The sequence below is a fragment of the Lissotriton vulgaris genome, chromosome 1_2 (assembly GCF_964263255.1).
Source record: "Lissotriton vulgaris chromosome 1_2, aLisVul1.2, whole genome shotgun sequence".
NCBI classification, from domain to species: Eukaryota; Metazoa; Chordata; class Amphibia; order Caudata; family Salamandridae; genus Lissotriton; species Lissotriton vulgaris.
This window is the reverse complement of record NC_141686.1, coordinates 71,630,514-71,649,644: the sequence shown is the minus strand read 5'-3', so window position 1 is coordinate 71,649,644 and position 19,131 is coordinate 71,630,514. Positions and strand designations below refer to the sequence as shown.

Below are 19,131 nucleotides of genomic sequence, written 5' to 3'. Positions count from 1 at the left end.
AAATCGACTGTTTCTGTTAAGTAATCTTAAGGAGACACTAGTGCTTTACAAAAAAGTACAAAAGCAAATAAATGAATAAGTAATTAGAGAAACAATAATAAAAGGGTGCTTTTGGATCCGTGCTGTCTTGCCACAATTTTTTTTAATCTCTAGCAGCTTGCTTTAGACTCTCCCATATGTGGAGGTCATAGCGCATGCTAGTAACATCAGAGATTAATCTAAGCTTTTCCTGGGGAGCAGTGGGGAAGAACCAGTCCAAAGCAAATGAATCACAGGGCAGCCGAAGGTCAGTGTAAACTCTGGGGGATATTCTCAAGAACTTGTGATAACCATTGCAAAATTAACTTAACGCAACTTTGCATATCGTAGTCTATTCCGAGAAAAAAACACTGTCTTAACTTCCAATTCCCAACCTGGTGGCACCATGCAATAGTAGCAGGAAAACGTGCCAAATGACCGCATAAAAATCAACGCGACGCACAGAAAATGAAATACATGAACACCCAAAAAACTTGCGTTGGCCCAAATCACAATACAAAAATCAGCGCACAACCCTGCAATTCCCACGTGTCATGCAGGAAAATGCATTAGAAAAGCAACAAAAAAAACGTACCAAAACCAAATTAAACTGCGTAGCCCCATGGATGGACCGGACCGAGTGCAGAGGACAACCCGAACCCTACAAGCCCCACGGAGGACCAGCCAGGAACCCCGTGTTCGGGGAAGGGCAAGGAGAAGAGGAAGAGAAAGACGGGGTTCAGTCAGCAAGACCAGATCATCGTCACAGAGGTGACAGAACACTACCAACTACTGTTCGTCACCTCCCCTGCTGTACTGGAAACCCAAACGAAAATATGGCAGACCAACGTCAACAACGTCAAAGTCAATGCAGTCGGAGTGTCAGGGAGGACAATGGAGGAGGTCAAGAGGCACTGGCATGATATACAAAGCCAGACCTAACAGAAACTCGCCGCCAACAGGAAGGCAGCAACGGCAAATGGAGGTGGGAGTCCTGCGCCACAGTAGGAGCTGGATAAGCTGGAGGAAATGGTGGCCACAGTCACCAGTGTGGAGACAGTGGTAGGAGTTGGGGGTCTGCACAAAGCACAATATGACCTGACCCAATACCAACAGGGTAAGTAACGACCAGGGACTGGGGGGGTGAGGGGAGATGGGCACAATGGCACACATGCACAATCATGTGTAACACACTGCACACGCACAATGATAGTGAAACATGTCCCTGATAGTCTTGGCACACTGCAGCACACAGAGAAACACCAAGTAGGCCCCCGTCCACTCTGTGCATATATGGGCCCCCTCTATATTAAAGTAACAAAGTGTTATCCCGGTGCACTCCAAATTTAAACAGTGTTTTCACTTAAGTATACAAGTTTTAAGGGTAGCGCTCTAGTCGTCGCACGTAGTCAAGACAAAAGTCTCACCTTTCAAAAAGCAGCTAAGGGCGGTGCCCTTATAGTGATGGATACCGAATTCTACAACATGAGTGTCAACAATCATGTTCATAACCAGAATATTTACTTACCATTACCAGGAGATCCAACACGAGAGTATCAACAAGTTCTGCAACAAATATTGGATCATGCACTGATGATGAAATGGATCAGTCAAAAAACACTTGCATTTTTCCATTTGAAATATCCTAGAAGACCGCAACTATATATGTTGCCTAAGATCCACAAGGATCCCACCAATCCTCCATTTAGACCCATCGTCTCGGCATGTGGGTCCATCTCGGAACCCATAGGCAAATTCATTGATAAATTCTTGCAACCTCTGGTTCAAACCAGTGAGACATATATCAAGGATACTACGGCTTTTTTAAACATGTTAAAAAGCATAAAATTTCAACAAGGGGACACTCACTGGCTATGTACTATTGACGTGATTGCGTTATATACTTCTATCCCACACAAAGAGGGCATTGAAGCTCTTGAATGGAGCCTATTGAATAGCAATCTTGAAGAGTACCAAAAAATGTTGATCTTGGAATTAATGCAATTCGCATTATACCATAGTTATTTCGAGTGGAAAGGTCAGTTTTTTAATCAATCGAATGGCACTTCAATGGGCTTTTGGGGGGCCCCCTCATATGCGAACATTTTCATGCAAAAATTTGAGATAGATCACATCTTATGCAATCAAACATGGACAGAAGGCCTCATCATGTTCAAGCGCTTTATTGACGATATCTTCCTAATTTGGCGAGGATCAAAAGAACAACTAGAAGAAAACATCGAGACACTCAACTCCCACAATGAGAGGATCAGGTTCACACACACCATCTCTAAAGAATCTATAGCATTCTTGGATGTACAAATCACGCTAGTCAATGATGAAATCAGCACTAAAGTTTTTCACAAACCCACTGACAGAAATGCAAGCCTCTTATTTCAAAGTTTTCATCCTGAGGCTTTAAGAAAACACCTTCCCACTTCACAATATATCAGACTTAAGAGAATAACGTCAAGTGAAGATGATCTACGCATTTCATTCAAACAACAAACTGTGAAGTATGTACAGAGAGGTTATCCTACGGACATCTTGCAAAATGCTTTGGAAAAAGTTGGAAAAATGAAGAGGAACACCTTATTGGCACCCAAGGTTAGACAATCAGAGCAGAAAACAGTCTGTGTCATGAACTATTCCTCTGATTCGAACAAAATCAAACGCATCGTAAACAAACATTGGCATTTGATTCAAACTGAACCTGATCTGAACAATTTATTCAATGATAAAATCACTTTTGCTTTTCAAAGATCCAAAAACCTCAAAGAGCTACTCAACACCCCTCCAAAGGAGAAAAAAACATGGAAAGGGATGTCAAAATGTTTAAACTGCATCCACTGTAATAACGTGATGATTGGAAAAACTTTCATGCATCCAACTAAAGGTTATCCTATAGATCTGCACCACTCTAGCACTTGTGACACTTCCAATTGCATTTATTTCATCAAATGCCCATGTGGTAAAATATATGTCGGACAAACGGAACGCAAAATCAAAGTCCGCCTCACGGAACATAAGAGTAACATAAGACTTGGGAATATGAAATCCTCTTTAGCATGCCACTGGAAAGAAGCGGGCAACCAAATTTCACAATTAAAATGTATTGTTCTCGAGACTATCTTGCAACGCCCTGACCTGGATCCGGTAAAACAGAGACTAAGAGCTGAATTCCACTGGATAAAAAAACTTAATTCCAACTGCCCCATCGGGTTGAATGATCGGATTGAACATTTGTGTTTTTTATAATGCATTGATCCTTCCAGCATTGACTTCTGAATAACTCTGGTCCCCATAATATGTTCTTTATGTTTTTCATGTTTCATTTTCAATGTATAATGTACATATTTTGTGTATATCTTGCCCACTTACATTGCATTGTATTATGAACGTTTTATTTAACTCATCGCCGGGCGCTTTGCGAGTATTAGTGCCCGTAAGATATCAGTGTTTATTTACTTTCTGTTGCGCCGCGCGCCGCCTTATTTTGAAGCCATCGTACTCGTGTCACATGGTGTGGGTGCTTGCGTCGTGATTGGTCACGGATGCGATCACATGATGTTCAATCTGCCTATGATAGCCATCGGTGTAACACAGTGGTGACCTGATTGAATACGTTGAGACGCGGGAGCGTCCGGTTACTCGTAAGTTTTGACCCTGTATTTATTCTTGTTTTCTCGTGTTGTTGGCAATTACTTGAGCACAGATATTGGTCATGTGAATTCTTTTGCCCACAGCGTTTGTGTTTTATAACGATGCACCGAGCAGTTTCTTTCATCTGGTGGCGTTGATAGTTCTCGTTTTGGTGGCACATTGATTTTCACCATTTTCCGTTTCTGGATTCATGTCACTTGATTTAGGCAACCGTTTTGGTATTCATTTTTGCGCACGCTGCAGTGCATTGCCTTTGATTGATGTTTACCATCTATATGGAGTGATTAATTTGGTCCTGTTTGTTCCTTGTTTACAGACCCCTGACGAAGGGTCATTTTTAATAGGACCCAAAATGCATTGGGTGCAATGAAGTTTGAGAAAATGTGCAATAACTTGGCTACATAAGAATGGAATTATGTATGCAAGGAAAATCCTTTGTATAGAGTTGTGTCAAATTGAACATTTGAAATGCTCTCATGAAGTTAATAAAATACATGAACTAGGATAAGAAACTTGGTGTTTCATTGTCAATTTTGCGCTCAGCCTGGAGGATAGATGATTCTACCCCCTCTATATTAAGCATGGGTGAATTTTGCAAATTCCCAATCTGCAAATTTGCGGATTTGCGTATTCGCAAAATTTGTGCGAATTTGAGGATTTTTTTATTTTTGCGAGTTCGCAGGTGTTCGCGGGGCACTTTGCGTGTTCGTGGGTGTTCACGACGCGCTTTTTGTTTTCGCGGGGGGGGTGTTTTGCTGGTTAATCACTGCCACCCTCTCGTTTTTTATGCCTATCTGCCCTCTGTACCACTCGTTTCTGTCCCCTTCTGCCCTCTGCCCCACTAATTTTTTGTCCCCTTCTGCCCTCTGTCCCACTTTTGTGCCGTTCTGCCCTCAGCCCCACTTAGAATGGCGCTGGCAAGCTGCCAGCGCCATTCTAAAATAGCTGCAAATAGCTTCAACAGGAAGCACTAATAGATAAAGTAAAGCAGGTGCTGGAGTTGAAGGTCAAATTAAGTTACACAATCATTAATCACCCCAAGTTTGGGGTGATTAATGATTGTGTAACTGAATTTGAGCAGCACCTGCTTTACTTTATCTATTAGAGCTTCCTGTTGAAGCTGACTTTTGTAACTATTTTAGAATGGCTCTGGCAGCTTGCCGGCGCCATTCTAAAAGAGTTACAAAAGTCAGCTTGAACTTTTGACCCAATCTGTTCCGCTCCCGGATTTTGCGGTAACATCGGATTGCGAATTTACAGAAAATCCGCAAAATCCGGGAGCGGAACAGATTTTCGGCCCATGCTTACTCTAAATCACCAATGACACAACCTACCCGTGCACATGTGCAGAATCCAGAAAAGCAGCGTCTGTGTGCGCCACACTGACTATGCAAGTGACTTAGCGGTATGTTAATCCCTGGGAGACTGTGAGGAACGAGTGAAAGGATACTATCTGGCGTGATTCAGAGACGCTTTTCGGTGCAGACGCTTTTTGGATTAAGTCTCCGTGCGGACCCGAACATTTGGAGAAGTCACGCATTTTGGATGCAAGGTTGTTTCGCCAATATGGAAAATTGCCATATTATACGCTTGGTGTGATATATAATTGTGAAGACGATTTTGAAACAAGGCTGGGATTTCTACCGGTTTTGAATGCGGTAAAGTACTGCTTGTTTTGTTTGCCCATTGTCCTGATGAGGCCTGAAACTGCTTGACAGGCCGAAACGCGTCAACAGTTTACCATTGATTTCGACACTCTTTGTTTGATTTGGAAGCAATATGGGATATATTCCCTAGGAGTTGGATTGACTTGAGAAGCCATAAAAACATTGAGTTGTGCTTCACTTACTCCTATATATATTTTTGGTGTTCGAAAAAGGAATTAAGGTTATAAGAGACATTACCAATTTTCCTTATTTGCAAGCTATTGGGCTTCAGACATAACCCATGGATTAAGGGTCAAAGATTGTACAACTTTATTTGTTTTTTTGCTTGTATGTCTTGTTGAAAATTGCTCGACACAAGAATATATATTGTGTGATTCCTTAATGTGTATGACCAAAATACTGAAGATCTTAAAGAGATTCTTAAAAGATTACTAAAAGAGTACTATATATCACTTATGTCTTTTGTGTTTTTTTAGAAAATTAGCCCTAAGATGAACAGAAAAATATGGCAGTTGATTTAGTCAGTATAAATGTGTATGGTGAAGATAGATAATTGATGGTATCTGTTTCCTCAAATAATTACGTTTAAATTTGAATACCATTAGCATCACTTGTATTTTGCTAGTTTATGCAAGTGACACTGCATGACTGATAGCATGGCTGCAGTCAAAATACATGACACTGTGCACGATTAGACTTTGAGGTGGCCCAGTATGGATCACATCCGTAAAGGAGCAGGTCGCACTCTGCAACAGCCACGTGCACATACAACCCATGACGTTCATTACACATCAGCAGACAAACAATACACAAGACCACAAAATCTGTCCAAGAGCACAAATGACCCAAGTGGCAATCATTTCAACCCCCGAAAAGCACACACTTCAAAGGCACACTGCTTCAAAGAGATAAGGGGCCACAAAATTAGAGCTGCAGGCGTGACTCTCCCACAATGCAGCACACAAACATAGCAATCACAACACATCAACATTGACAGCAATGTGGTACAAAGTGCAACACGTACACCACAGGACAGAGGACACAACAAGTTCCACTTGTGCGTAGAAACTGGCCCCTCACATCTGGAATTTCCTGACACTGTGTGATGATAATGTACGAGTAGAACCACACATCCATCATGTAGTCGAAATTTCCACTAAATGCCATCAAAAACCCAGCTCCACCAAAACAGTCACAATGTACATTGTCATGCAGTCTGTACGAAAAAATCTACTAGGCGTCAACATAAATGGGACACTCTGTTAAACTGCATCTCCCCTTTACACTGCAGAGGGACAATTAACACCTACTGCAGAGCAGAACACAAATCTCATCAGTGATGATGACGAGGACAACCTGCACATATTATCAGACACCCTCCAACGGCTAATGGACAGCCTCCGCACCCCACACCCAGGAGCAGGGCAGCCCAGCTGCCTTGAGGTGACCCCACCCCCTGGACAGACCACCCAGCAGGAAACACACACCACCACGGCTGACTCCCAGGAACATCCCGAACATAACATGGAATTCCAACGCCGTGTGTTTCGTTGCCAGGTGGAGATGTCTGATCAGCTGCAGGTTGGTTTTGAGCTTGTGGCAGCCAAACTGGATGCCATACATGGGTGTCTGAGTCCCATCAGGGACCACTTCCAGTCCCTACTGGACATCCACTGTCCGCACCATGCTCCACAACAATCCTTGGCTGACATAGCTGGGGCCATTACTCGGATACAAGAACTGTCTAGTCAGACAGGCACCAGTGAGAAGAGCAGAGAGTTGGCACAGATGCGCAGGACAATGGAGACCATAGAGCAGATGAAGGGTGGAAGTATCGCTGCCTTGGCTGAACACCAGCAAGATGTTGCTGGGATCTTCCATGCCTTGCAGTTCTTCATCTTGCCATTGCTGCCTCTAAGCCTGTCCCAGATAACTGCAGCGGGAACTTCGACACACACATCTCTGACCCCTAATGTGTCAGAAGCACATAGTGATGCAGCCCTTTCATCTACGCACCCTGATGTGTCAGTGGCACACAGTGATGCAGCCCTATCACCTTCGCACCCTGATGTGTCAGTGGCACACAGCGATGCAGCCATTACACCACCACACACACCGGACATACCGGACACAGAAGAAGTATTAGAGAAGTAAGATGTGGATGGTAATTACTGTGTGAGGAAGGAGGTAGTAGCATCCATCTCCGCCATATTACCTGTCCCTGCCTGGTTCAGCCCAATGCATCATGCACTGGGACCACACTTCACACTGACCCCCGGAATGCGACATTCACCTGGACCCAACATGGACTGCCATGTCTTCACTGGTTGCCAATTACACAGCAATCATGCTGTGGACTGCACTCTTCCTCTTTCAATTCCCTTTTAAATCCCCAAAGTACTCTGGTTGGCCCACCACTAGGCTACCATGTAATGTGGGCTTGGCATGGCCATGTACAGCTCTAGCTCCGGCATTCATCAAAATGTGAATAAAACATTCAAAATCACTCAGATGTGTCATGGCTATGTTCACTCAAGTATGAAAGTATGGATGGATGTAGGGACATTGATGCACAAGAAGGTACACCCTGGTAAATTACATTAATGGGCACGTTTGACACTGAGCCACTTGGTCAATTAGATTACTGTCAAGGTGTGAACTAGCTGTGGCCTGATTTTACATGAACAACAATCTGGCAACCCCCCAACGTAGGCACATGTCCATGTATTAAATAGGGCTGTGTGTGGAAATGACAAAATCGGTAGTGTTAGACCTGGTACCATTGGCGTGGGTCTCACTACCATTTTTGCTGTCGCCTCATGAGTTTTTGCTGGTGTTAGATGCTTTAGGCACTGTGCCACTGCTGTCCAGTGCCACAGTGCAAGTGCTCCCTATAGTAAATTAATGTTTGAATTGGTGATTCCCTGATTGACTGGTTTGGTTTACCTGTCAGACCATAGTACAGTGCACCAGGAGTGCCAAGGACCTGTAAACCAAATACTGCTAGAGGGCTTGCAGCACTGATTGTGCCACCCACAGGAGCAGCCTGTAAAAGTGTGTCTCAGGTCTGCCATTGCAGAGCCTATGTGCAGTCTGGTACTGCCATGCTGACTGGGCAAGTGCACCCACTTGCCAGTCCCTAAACCTTCCCTTTTCTTGATATCAGACACTCCTATGGTAGGCCCAAGGGCCGGGTGTATTGTAAGTATAAGGTAGGACATGCCCTGGTGTGTGTGACATGTCCTAATAGTGAATTACAGCCATTTTTGTTTTACACTATTGCAAGGTTACCTGTTCTCCATAGGCCAGAATGGGCAGTTAGATTATTACATTTTATAATACTAACTGACTCAGGGAACATGGTAAAAATTCGAGTTTAGTATGCCTGAACTCAGAATGATTAAATACATCTTTTAGTGAAGTTGGTTTTAACATTCAGACATCCTCCAGATGGGAGGGAGGAGTTGCAGCTGGGACCTGAATAGAGCTCTGCCTTCCCTCCACAATGCTGTCTCCACGCCCTGTGGGGTGTCTGATGTTTGTGCCCTGCACTGTGAAAGGAAAGAAGGAGTCATGTCAACAGAGTGCTCCAGAACTGGTTTGGACTGGGCAAAGGCCCCTCTGCCCTCAGAGGACAAAGGATTCTGGGGTATAAATATTGGGACCCTGATCCCAAGAAATTAGATCCCTTTTGAACAAACAAGAAGAAACCTTTGCTGAGGAGTGGAACCAGAAGAAACTGAGGAGAGACTATCCCTAAGCTGAAGTGCTGCTTGGGGGATTGGCCTGCAGTGGTTGCCTGACTGCCAAAGAGAGGAGAAAGGGACTTTGTGTACTTTCATCAACTTGTAAGGATCTCCAGGGGGCTTGGAACAGAGCTTGCCTCCTGCTGAAGTCTCAGGGACAACAGATTTCAACCGCCAGCTCCCCAGGTTTCTTTGGAAGTGCCTGCTGCTGTTTTGGGCCTTCTGAGGAACTCTGTGTCGCAAGGAGCTGGAAGCGAGACTCAAGAAGCGTGTCGCTGCTTCTGCTGTCGCATTGTGGATGTCTCCGCTGTAGCTGTCGTATTGCACCACATTGAGAGAAGCGTCTCGCAACGGAGGGGAAGCATGTCGCCATCGCTGCTGCTGCCCTCGTATCTTGGATGTCGCCGCTGTAGCTGTCCTATTGCACCACATCGAGAGAAGCGTCTCGCAACGAAGAAGAAGCGTGTCGCCGTCGCTGCTGCTGCCGTCGCATCTTGGATGTCGCCGCTGTAGCTGTCCTATTGCACCACATCAAGAGAAGCGTCTCGCAACGGAGAGGAAGCGTGTCGCCATCGCTGCTGCTGCCGTCTTTTCTTGGATGTAGCCGCTGTAGGTGTCAGATTGCACCGCATCAAGAAAAGCACCTTGCATCCACAGAGAAGCGTGCCACCGTCGGAGCTGCTGCCTACGCATCCTGAATGTCGCTGCTGTAGTTGTCGCTTTGTGCAGAAGCATCTCGCAACGTCAGAGAAGAGTGTCGCAGCCAAAGCTTTTGTCGTCGCATCGCGGAACAAGCGTGTCGCCGCTGCAGCTGACGCATCGAATCGAGACTTCTCGCAATTTAAGAAGATATTCACGTCTTTTTTTCTTTGCACTGGAACTTTGCTGCCTTTCCATCGCTGCAACACTTTTGTTGTGGAAGCGCAACACATCGTAAGGTACATTGACTCAAAGTGTCACATTTTAAGAACTAAACAGAACTAAGCTAAAACTACCATTTTAAATACAGTATTGTGGATTTATGTCGTTTATGGTCTTGTGTTAAATCTATATAAAGCATACTTATTTTTCATATAAAACCTGTGTGGTGTCCATCTGTAGTGTTGTCACTTGATTACTGTATGTGGTCACAAATTCTTTACACAGTGCCTCTGAGATAACCTGTCTGCTCATGCCAAGCTACCAAGGGAGTGAGCAGGTGTTATTTTAGGAGTGCACCCCCTTACTCTGACTAGAGGCAAGGGTCCCTATTTGTCACACGTACCTAACTGTGCCAACTAGAGACCCCAAAATCTAACATTGGTGGTCAGTGGTGAGGATTCTGGACTTGCATTTGTGACTCATGTACAGTGATTGGTGAACACTACTAGTAAGTGCAGACCAAAACGCGACCACATACTTTTTGGTAAATTTCTTTTTAGGGATTTTCTAATTTTGAGAACTGCCAAGTTTAACCATGATGGAGCGAGCAGAATCCATAGCCTCTGTTTATGGAGATTGGGAAGAGGAGTGGCTGGAAAGCTACACAGTAAAGCATCCTAAGCACTTCTGCAAGAGATTCAATGTTTCCATTATTGGGCTCACCAAGAAGGAAGAGTTCTACAAGGTGCTGAGAGCCTGGGTAGAAGAAAGGAAGAGCCCTGAGAATGAGGATGGGGTGAGAATGCAGATGTGCAGCTGGAAGGGCCAGGAGGAAGGAAAGCTCCTTCCCCGGCAGGTAGCAGTGTGTCTGGCAAAAGTCTGTCTCCAAAGGAGCTGGAGGACAGAGATAAATGCAGAAGGCATGAAATAGAGCTGAACAAACCCAAATTGAATGGGCCACTGGAGCCACTGGAGTTAGAAAGTAAGAAATTGGCCCTAGAGGAAAAGGGATTGCAGTTTGAACATGACAAGGTTTTGAGGGAGTTGGATTTAAAGGCCAAGAGCAAGGGTCCCTATTTGTCACAAGTGCCTACCTGTGCCAACTAGAGACCCCAAATCTAACAGGTAGGAGGCCGGAAGTGGTGTCCTCCATCAGAACGTCACTTCGCATACCTACTCACACACAGCTGTGTGAACACATTCTGTTTTGATGTATAACATTGTGCTACATGGCCAGAGTTTGGACACCATACTCCCATTGCTGAAGACACGTAAGTGCACAGGTCTGCTACCAACTATCCCACCACAATGTCTGGCTCACAGAGGTGGAGCTGTCAAAAGGGACCCACCACCATTATACGGGAGTTAGTCAGTCCCTCCATATGTAGGGATGATGCTCATTGTGGCACACGATTTGCCATTCAAATCAACACTCATCACAGTTGGACACCAGTGGAGTTGCGTAGACTTTATTGACATGTACGTATCAATACAGACAAGGCAAGGACCACAACATGCAGGGAAATGCTTAAGACACTTACACGCAGCATGGGAACATGTCGAGGTGCAAGAAATGGGGAGGCAAAAATGGACACAAAATCATTACGGATGGCAACGGTCTCAGTCCACCTTGCCTTGCTGGACGAGTCATGTGATGTTTGGCATCTGCTCATTGCCCCATGTGAGGGGACATGACTCACAGCCCATGGGCTCTGCATAGTGCTGTACCACCGGACAGCGCTAACTGTCTGCTCTGCTGACAGTGAGCAGGTGAAAGGGTCTAACAAGGTCACATGTCATGCTACATTGCCATGTGTGTACTCTCCCCCCAGCAGTATGTCCGAATTGGGAAAGTTGGTAAACGACGCTGTGCTGCTCCTACCATGGAACTGCATCACCTTGCACAGGTGTGTATCCACACGCGTACTTCCACACACATGCATTCTGATTCCAGACAAAGGCAGACATGTCAACTGTTGTGGTGGCATATGTGAGCATTTCCCATGATGCCAGAAGGTGCTGGTACCTCTGCTGTGGCTGACATTCCGATGTGGCTGCTGGAACATAGTTACTCGTCCATGAATGCAAGCGCAGCTTCATGGGCAATATGTGCCAATAGTACGTCGTTGTCATGTTGAGGAACACCAGGCCGAGCGAATTCATTAACTGGTCCGGACAGATGTGGTCAGTCCACGCCGTTTCACCAATCCACACCACAGGGCAATAGGGGAGCGCATCAATGTGGTCACTGCACACTAGGAGTTGTGCAATCTTTAATGCACAATGGCCAGTACATTCGCCAAAGATCAGTGCATCCCATGCACGGGTATCCTGGTGACACTCCTGTTCGTGAACCAACGGGGGCGCACTGTCAGGTCATAATCCAATTCAGCTATCATTGCGTTGGATAGGCAGAACTCCATGGGTCACTCGAATGTGCATGATCGACAGTGGAACCAGAGCTGGACACAGGTGACGTAGGCAAGACGGACACTCAGACAGAAACTGATTCGCAACACTGCCATGGGCAGTGAGCCCAACAGATGCAGCATTTATGCACGGTACAGTTCCACGTGAAATGGGTTGTGCATGTGCCTGGGATGGCCTGCCACTGCTTTTATTGGTCTATTAGCACTGCAATCCTCAAACCGGCAGCAGTTCTGTGGACGATATGCCACAGCTCTGCGCAATGAGTCATATGTGTGTGCAACGTTTGAATGCATGGGTTCATGGGCATCCCTTGCAGCTGTAGCTCATGCAGGTACAAGTATGTGTGAGGAGTGGGCATGTTGATCTTTCATTAGCACAGTTTGTGGTGTGGGAGTCGTCAGAGGCTGGTATGGTATCTCACGCAGGGTGAGCCAGCCGCATTCAGGACCAAGGTCTGGGGTTTGGTTGTCCTTCCGCCTTGTGTGTTGAGATAAAGGAGCTTTCATATCAGATTTTAGTCTGACTACTGCTTGCATTTCTCAAATGTGATGTGGCCGTCATACAGACTTTGATGCCATGCCTGTGATTTGGGGTGCAGCAATTACGAACACACGCAGCAGTTAGCATGTTTGAATGAGCCAAGGGCCCGATTGGCCTTCCGCTCCTTGTTTAGTCTCTCTCTTTTTCTCTCTTTCTTTCTCTCTCTCTCTCTTACTCTCTTTCTCTGTCTCTCTGTCTTTTGATGAGTGCCTGACACACCTTCTTATCTTGGATATTGTCTTGGAGGCTGTGACTCACAGATTGTCCAGGCATGCCCCACCATGACGCTTCAAATAGTTGTTTGGAAACAAATTAGAATGTGATATTTTTTTTGGACTTGAATGAATGAATCCGGTTTTCTGTACTCACATGTATGTTGATTGTTGTAATTGTGCGACATCAGGCGGGTGATTTTTTTCATGGTTTTGTGCCGTTGATGTGCAGTATCTTGGTCCGGGGGATGTGGGGGGGTACCTGGGGTAATGCCTGGGAGGTGTGGGGGGTGGTGGCAGTGGGTGTTGTGGTTCTCTTAGGTGTCTGGCACATATGATCAGTGGCTCCATGGCAACTGTTTCCCTTCAAGTGTGTCTGTGGGCTGGGCTACCTTTTGTGGTGCAGGCTGTCATCCGACTTTGCACCAGGTCTAAGTAGGTGTTAAATTCCTGCTGCCAACAGACCTTATTGCATGTTTTGGGCTCTTATCGCCGATCTGGCTGGTCGTTGAGAATGTTGCGGAGTGATGTTGTCACAGCTTTTGGCACAGAACCCCCTACTCTGCATCTCATTAGCGCTAGTTGCCGAGGACATCTGTGGAGATGTTTTTTGTGGCTGCTATCGCGGGTAAACTGGTGATATGGGCTGTTAGCACCAGCTTGTGAATGGTGAGATAAATGTATTGCCACTTTGGCTGCGATAAAGTGCTGCTAACTTGGTGATACGTCCTTGAGAATATGCCCTTATGAGTGATGCCTTATAGATGCATTTATAAGGCCTTCCTTCCCTTGCAAAACGAAATTAAATGCAGCCACAAGTTTTACTAGCACGGAATCCATCCTAAATAATAGGTTTACCCTGGCACCGTACAGAAGCATGCTTTCATTTTTTTGTTAAAATGCTGACCCTGGAAAAATAAAAATAAAATTAAAATTCTGCAGCGTGGGATAAGAACAGTGTTCCTGATGTAATATCAGGACACTTTCATTAGCATACTCTCACACACAGCTTTAAGTGGTCACACTGCCCCAGGGCCACATGTATGCAACATCCAATTTTAGAAGAAAAGTAGCGTGTATAAGTCCATCCTTGATTTGTCTTTCCAAAAGTCAACTAATAATACTGTTCATTCCTCAATTATCATCAGTCTATTAAAAAAATAATCACTTGGGAGTCTTGTGTTTCTTAATGGATCCAAAATTCTTTAATCAATAAATGCTTTTCATCAAAAGCAGTCAACGCAGCCCAGCCAACTCATTTCGCCCTATGGACATCATCAGGGCGTGCTGTCAGTTCCAACTATGTGTTCATGGAGACCTCCTGACTGCTGCTTATCCAGTATCTACCTAGTTAAACTAGACTCCCAAGTGAATATTTTTTAATGGACTGATAATAATTAGGGAATGAACAGTATTATTCTTTAAATTTTGGAAAGACAAATCAAGGATGGACTTTTACATGCTCCTTTTCTTCTAAAATAAAAATGAAATATTTTTTTTTTTTACAGTATGCTTCCTCGTCTTCTAACTTAAACACTGCTCCCTGCTGCCAATCTGCAGCTATGTCCCCGTCAAGCGTCTCCACTCGGCTTCGCTGCAAGGAAAAATAAATTGGTAACAAAATCTCTTTATTACCATTTTATTTCTAATGCTTGGTGTATTGTCAGGGAGGTGCAATGCTACTACTGCTGATAAAAAAGAAAGGTAGAAACGCTCGGACCCAATCCCTCAAAAATACTCTACACACGCTAAGAAAAATAGAGAATATTTATCTGACAAAAAAATGGCCAAAACAATAAAAATCCAATAAGTAGAAATCGAGATATTAATTTTTTAGGGTTAAATATGAAAACAGGGCTTAGAAGTCACTACTGATAAGGTTACTTGAGGTTGTGAGGGACCGGTTCAAAGTCAAAGTTTAGGCCAACTGTGATGGAAGGCAGGCAGGTTACAGGACCAAAACAGATCGAGTTGAAGAAATGCCTTGGATGGAGTTTCATCATCATCGAGAGTCTGCTGCATCGTTGTGCCACGCATAGAGGGTTCCATGTCGTTGCTGCATCTATTGAAATCAATGCAAAGCTTCATCTTCAAGAAGCCCCTGCATCGCCGCCAAGCTGCGTAGGCTGTGGATTGTCAACAAGCAGCCTCGGCATAGGCAGCCAATGCGTCGAAAATTCTCACGCAGTCAAGACAATGGGTTGGTTTTTGCAGAACCCATTTCTGAGCCCTAGGTATGAAGGACCTTAAGCAAAGCAAGGGTAGGACTCACAGATGGCAGAGTCCAGCAGCACCAGCAGGATTGCAGGAAGTCTTTTTTGTCCCTGAAGCTTCAGAAAACAGGAGGCAAGCCAGCAAATCCTTGGAGTCACTCTGGGTTCAAGTGAGATGGGTCCAGTTCATGTCTTCAACAGGGCAGAGATCAGCAGGCAGCACGGCAGCTCAGCAAAGCAGAGAAGCAGTTCCTCAGAACATTCAGTCACAGCAAATTGGCAATCCTTTCAACACAGCAGTCTTTACTTCAGCAGAGTTCTTCCCACGTCCAGTAGTGTACAGATTTCGTAGGGTCAGTGCCTTGTCACCGATACTCAAAAGTGCCTTTGATGTAGGGGAAGACTTAAAAGGATTTCTCTGAAGTGCACAAGGATTTCAGCCCAGTCCTGTCTGCCACACTATTTACGGGGGCTAGTCAGACCCTTTGTGTGAGGACACAACACAGCCTATTCAGATGTAAGTGTGAGCCACCTCTCCCCCTTCCTTCCCAGGAAGGCTACCAGAATACAGATGAATGCAAATGTATGCCCTCTCTCACCCATCCCTTCCTGTGTTGTGGCTATCTAGAGAGCATGCACAAAGCATAGCTTCACCCAGACCAGACGTAGATTGGAGACAGGCCGCAGGCACACAGAGCTCAGTTAAAAGTAGTTTCAAATCCAACTTTACCACTAAAGAGAATTTATCACCACCATTCCAAAGATATTAAAAATGAAGTAGGAACTTCTTTCCAATCTGGAATTACAACTTGAAAGGTATTTTAAGTAATCCCCAATGCTAGCCGATGGAAGGAGTAGGCCCCAGTGCAGTAAAAAACAAATGTAGCTGTTTGTCATTGCAGGACATATATAACTTGAAAGTATATGTCCTGCCTTTCAGTACCAGTGCGCCTTGCTCTTAGGGTCACTTAGAGCCTACATTAGGGGTTACGTATTTGTAATGCAAGGGAAGTTTAAAGCTTGAAAAATGGTTTCTTGCTCATTGCTCATTGCACCATCAGGATTCAAGCAAGCAGGGCCGACAACAGCTGAAATGCCAGAAACCGGTCCCCGGAAGCTTGTTTCCTTCCCAGTATAAGAAATGGCTTGGTAGTTTAGTCTGCCCTGTTCCCATGATGCACTGGGCCAGTGACAGACTGATTTGCATTTAGCCAGGTTCTGAGCTGGGATGGCGCAGTGAGCTAAATAACGGTGATGGATCAAGCCCTGATCTTTGGACTGGGTATGAGTGGTCTGCTTAATTCAGACACTCTGTTCATCACCACCCCCTTTTCTGAATCGTTTTTGGCCACTATAGGTGTGGCAGGGTATACTCAGACATGAGTCCCTTGCTCACTGCACCATCAGGATTCAAGCAAGCCGGGCCGACAACAGCTGAAATGCCAGAAACCGGTCCCCGGAAGCTTGTTTCCTTCCCAGTATAAGAATTGGCTTGGTAGTTTAGTCTGCCCTGTTCCCATGATGCACTGGGCCAGTGACAGACTGATTTGCATATAGCCAGGTTCTGAGCTGGGATGGCGCAGTGAGCTAAATAACGGTGACGGATCAAGCCCTGATCTTTGGACTGGGTATGAGTGGTCTGCTTAATTCAGACACTCTGTTCATCACCACCCCCTTTTCTGAATCGTTTTTGGCCTCTATAGGTAGGGCAGGGTATACTCAGACATGAGTCCCTTGCTCACTGCACCATCAGGATTCAAGCAAGCCGGGCCGACGACGGCTGAAATGCCAGAAACCGGTCCCCGGTAGCTTGTCTCCTTTCTGGTGAAGAATTGGCTTGGTAGTTTAGTCTGCCCTGTTCCCATGATGCACTGGGTCAGGGACAGACTGATTTGCATATAGCCAGGTTCTGAGCTGGGATGGTGCAGTGAGCTAAATAACGGTGATGGATCAAGCCCTGATCTTTGGACTGGGTAAGAGTGGTCTGCTTAACTCAGACACTCTGTTCATCACCGCCCCTTTTCTGAATCAACAAAAAGATACAGCAAAAATGAGAGGCAAAAGGCAAAAAGTTGGGATAAAGACCACCCTAAGTATTATAGGTCCAACAGTGTCCTTCGGCTTTTGTCTCCCAGTAAACGGGAGAAGCCTGAATGGGAAGATTAAGGAAAGAGGGTAAACAGCTATTATGAAGTTTAGCATGGTAACATTGTACCAGGGGGAGTTGGGCACAACTCAGTTAGCAATGACTGGGGAAATTAATCCTTGAAAAGGTTAATGCAAATAAAGTGCTCAGAACTCTACTTGCTATCATGTGCCACAGCTTCTGATGTTGGATCACTTATTCCAGCTTCTGGATTATCCTCAGCGAGCACCTCAGTAGCTCCAACACATCTGTCCTCTAGCTGCAGGTGGGTTGCATTGACGGTAAGTAGGGGCACACCAAGACACGCAGTGCTCTCAAGCTTTCTGGTTTCAAGTTTCGGTAGCTCATCTAGTCCAAGTTCTATCTGTCCATTCTGGCATTTGAGTTCTTGTTGTTCCCATTCTAAAATAAGTCCATGAATGCAAGGAAAAGACCTGGACTAAAGGCCTATGAAACTTAAGAGTTCTGAGTATAAGGATGAATGGAGAGTGGTTAGTGCCTTGAAAAATCACAAATAAAAAACATGGTGCTCCAATTTCTTCTAACTGTTGCATTAAGGTAAGGATGGATCTTTCTACATGCACACATTGATACCTGTTTCTATTCACACTAACACAAAATCTGAAACAAATCGACACAAAAGTAAACAGATTTTCAAATTGTGAAACACAAACCTTCACACACACCAACACCACCTACTCTTACATATACTCGCACATAAACAGTAATAACCACAAATAAACAGTAGCAGCCCATCTGAGACAGTCTCTAACAAAGACTGATAAAGCTTGTTGAAGGATCCAAGGTCCCAGGGAAAGGATGACTTGAGTCTTGATACAAAGTTGAATATAAGATGTATTCTTATAGAAAAGATCCCATCCAGGCAGAGCATGCCATTACATTAAAAGCCTCTTCTCATTTAAAAGATCATATTCTAAACCCACGTAGCTAGGCAATAAGGGTAGACCTTGTGACATACATACATTCTCAAGTAACCATGGCATCAGAATAACAATAAGCATATGCCACACTTGTCTGTCCAGCCTCTAGTTTAGCAGAGGGATGTGGTTTATTACTTAATTGAATGAATACATGTACCATGGTAATGTGCTAGGTACATGGATATTTGTGTCACAGCGTGTTCTGCTGACCCCTTTTGTGTCAAATCTGATGCTCACTTTGCATTGCACATTTCTTCTTTTCAGGGACTGCATCGCGCTCTGTTTCCTGAACAGTATCACCAGTTTTGTTGCAGGCTTTGCCATCTTCTCTGTCCTGGGCTTCATGGCACGGGAGCAGGGCGTGCCCCTCTCAGAAGTAGCTGAGTCAGGTATGTTGGGGAGTTCCGTGTTTTTACATGAAATAAGCAGCCTGGGCCTGTATGTAGCTATGTATGAACGTATTATGTTTGTATGTGTTTTTTTCACAGAATCCACCTAGCTGAAAGACAGTGGTTCAATTACAGGTCCTTACCTGTGCCACTCCTCACTCAGTAAGGACAACAGTAAGAGAATGCAATAGTCCTACATTTTGTCAAAGGAGAGGCACAGCTGGACCCCCAGTGTAGTGTATTGTATCTTGTATCTTGGTTACTGATAGTTCTATTCTAGCTATTCTATTTAGTGTGCACATGCC

At 45.0% G+C, this 19,131-nt stretch overlaps 1 protein-coding gene across 1 annotated transcript in view; it reads left to right on the top strand.

The window, feature by feature from the left end:
• The window catches only part of LOC147733933 (sodium- and chloride-dependent betaine transporter-like), an 865,604-nt gene that overhangs the window by 694,997 nt on the left and 151,476 nt on the right, over positions 1–19,131 (top strand). Inside the window, exon 9 of the mRNA XM_086952828.1 lies at positions 18,702–18,826. Within this exon, the coding sequence (XP_086808954.1) occupies positions 18,702–18,826 (125 nt within the window). The remainder of the gene's footprint in view (positions 1–18,701; positions 18,827–19,131) is intronic.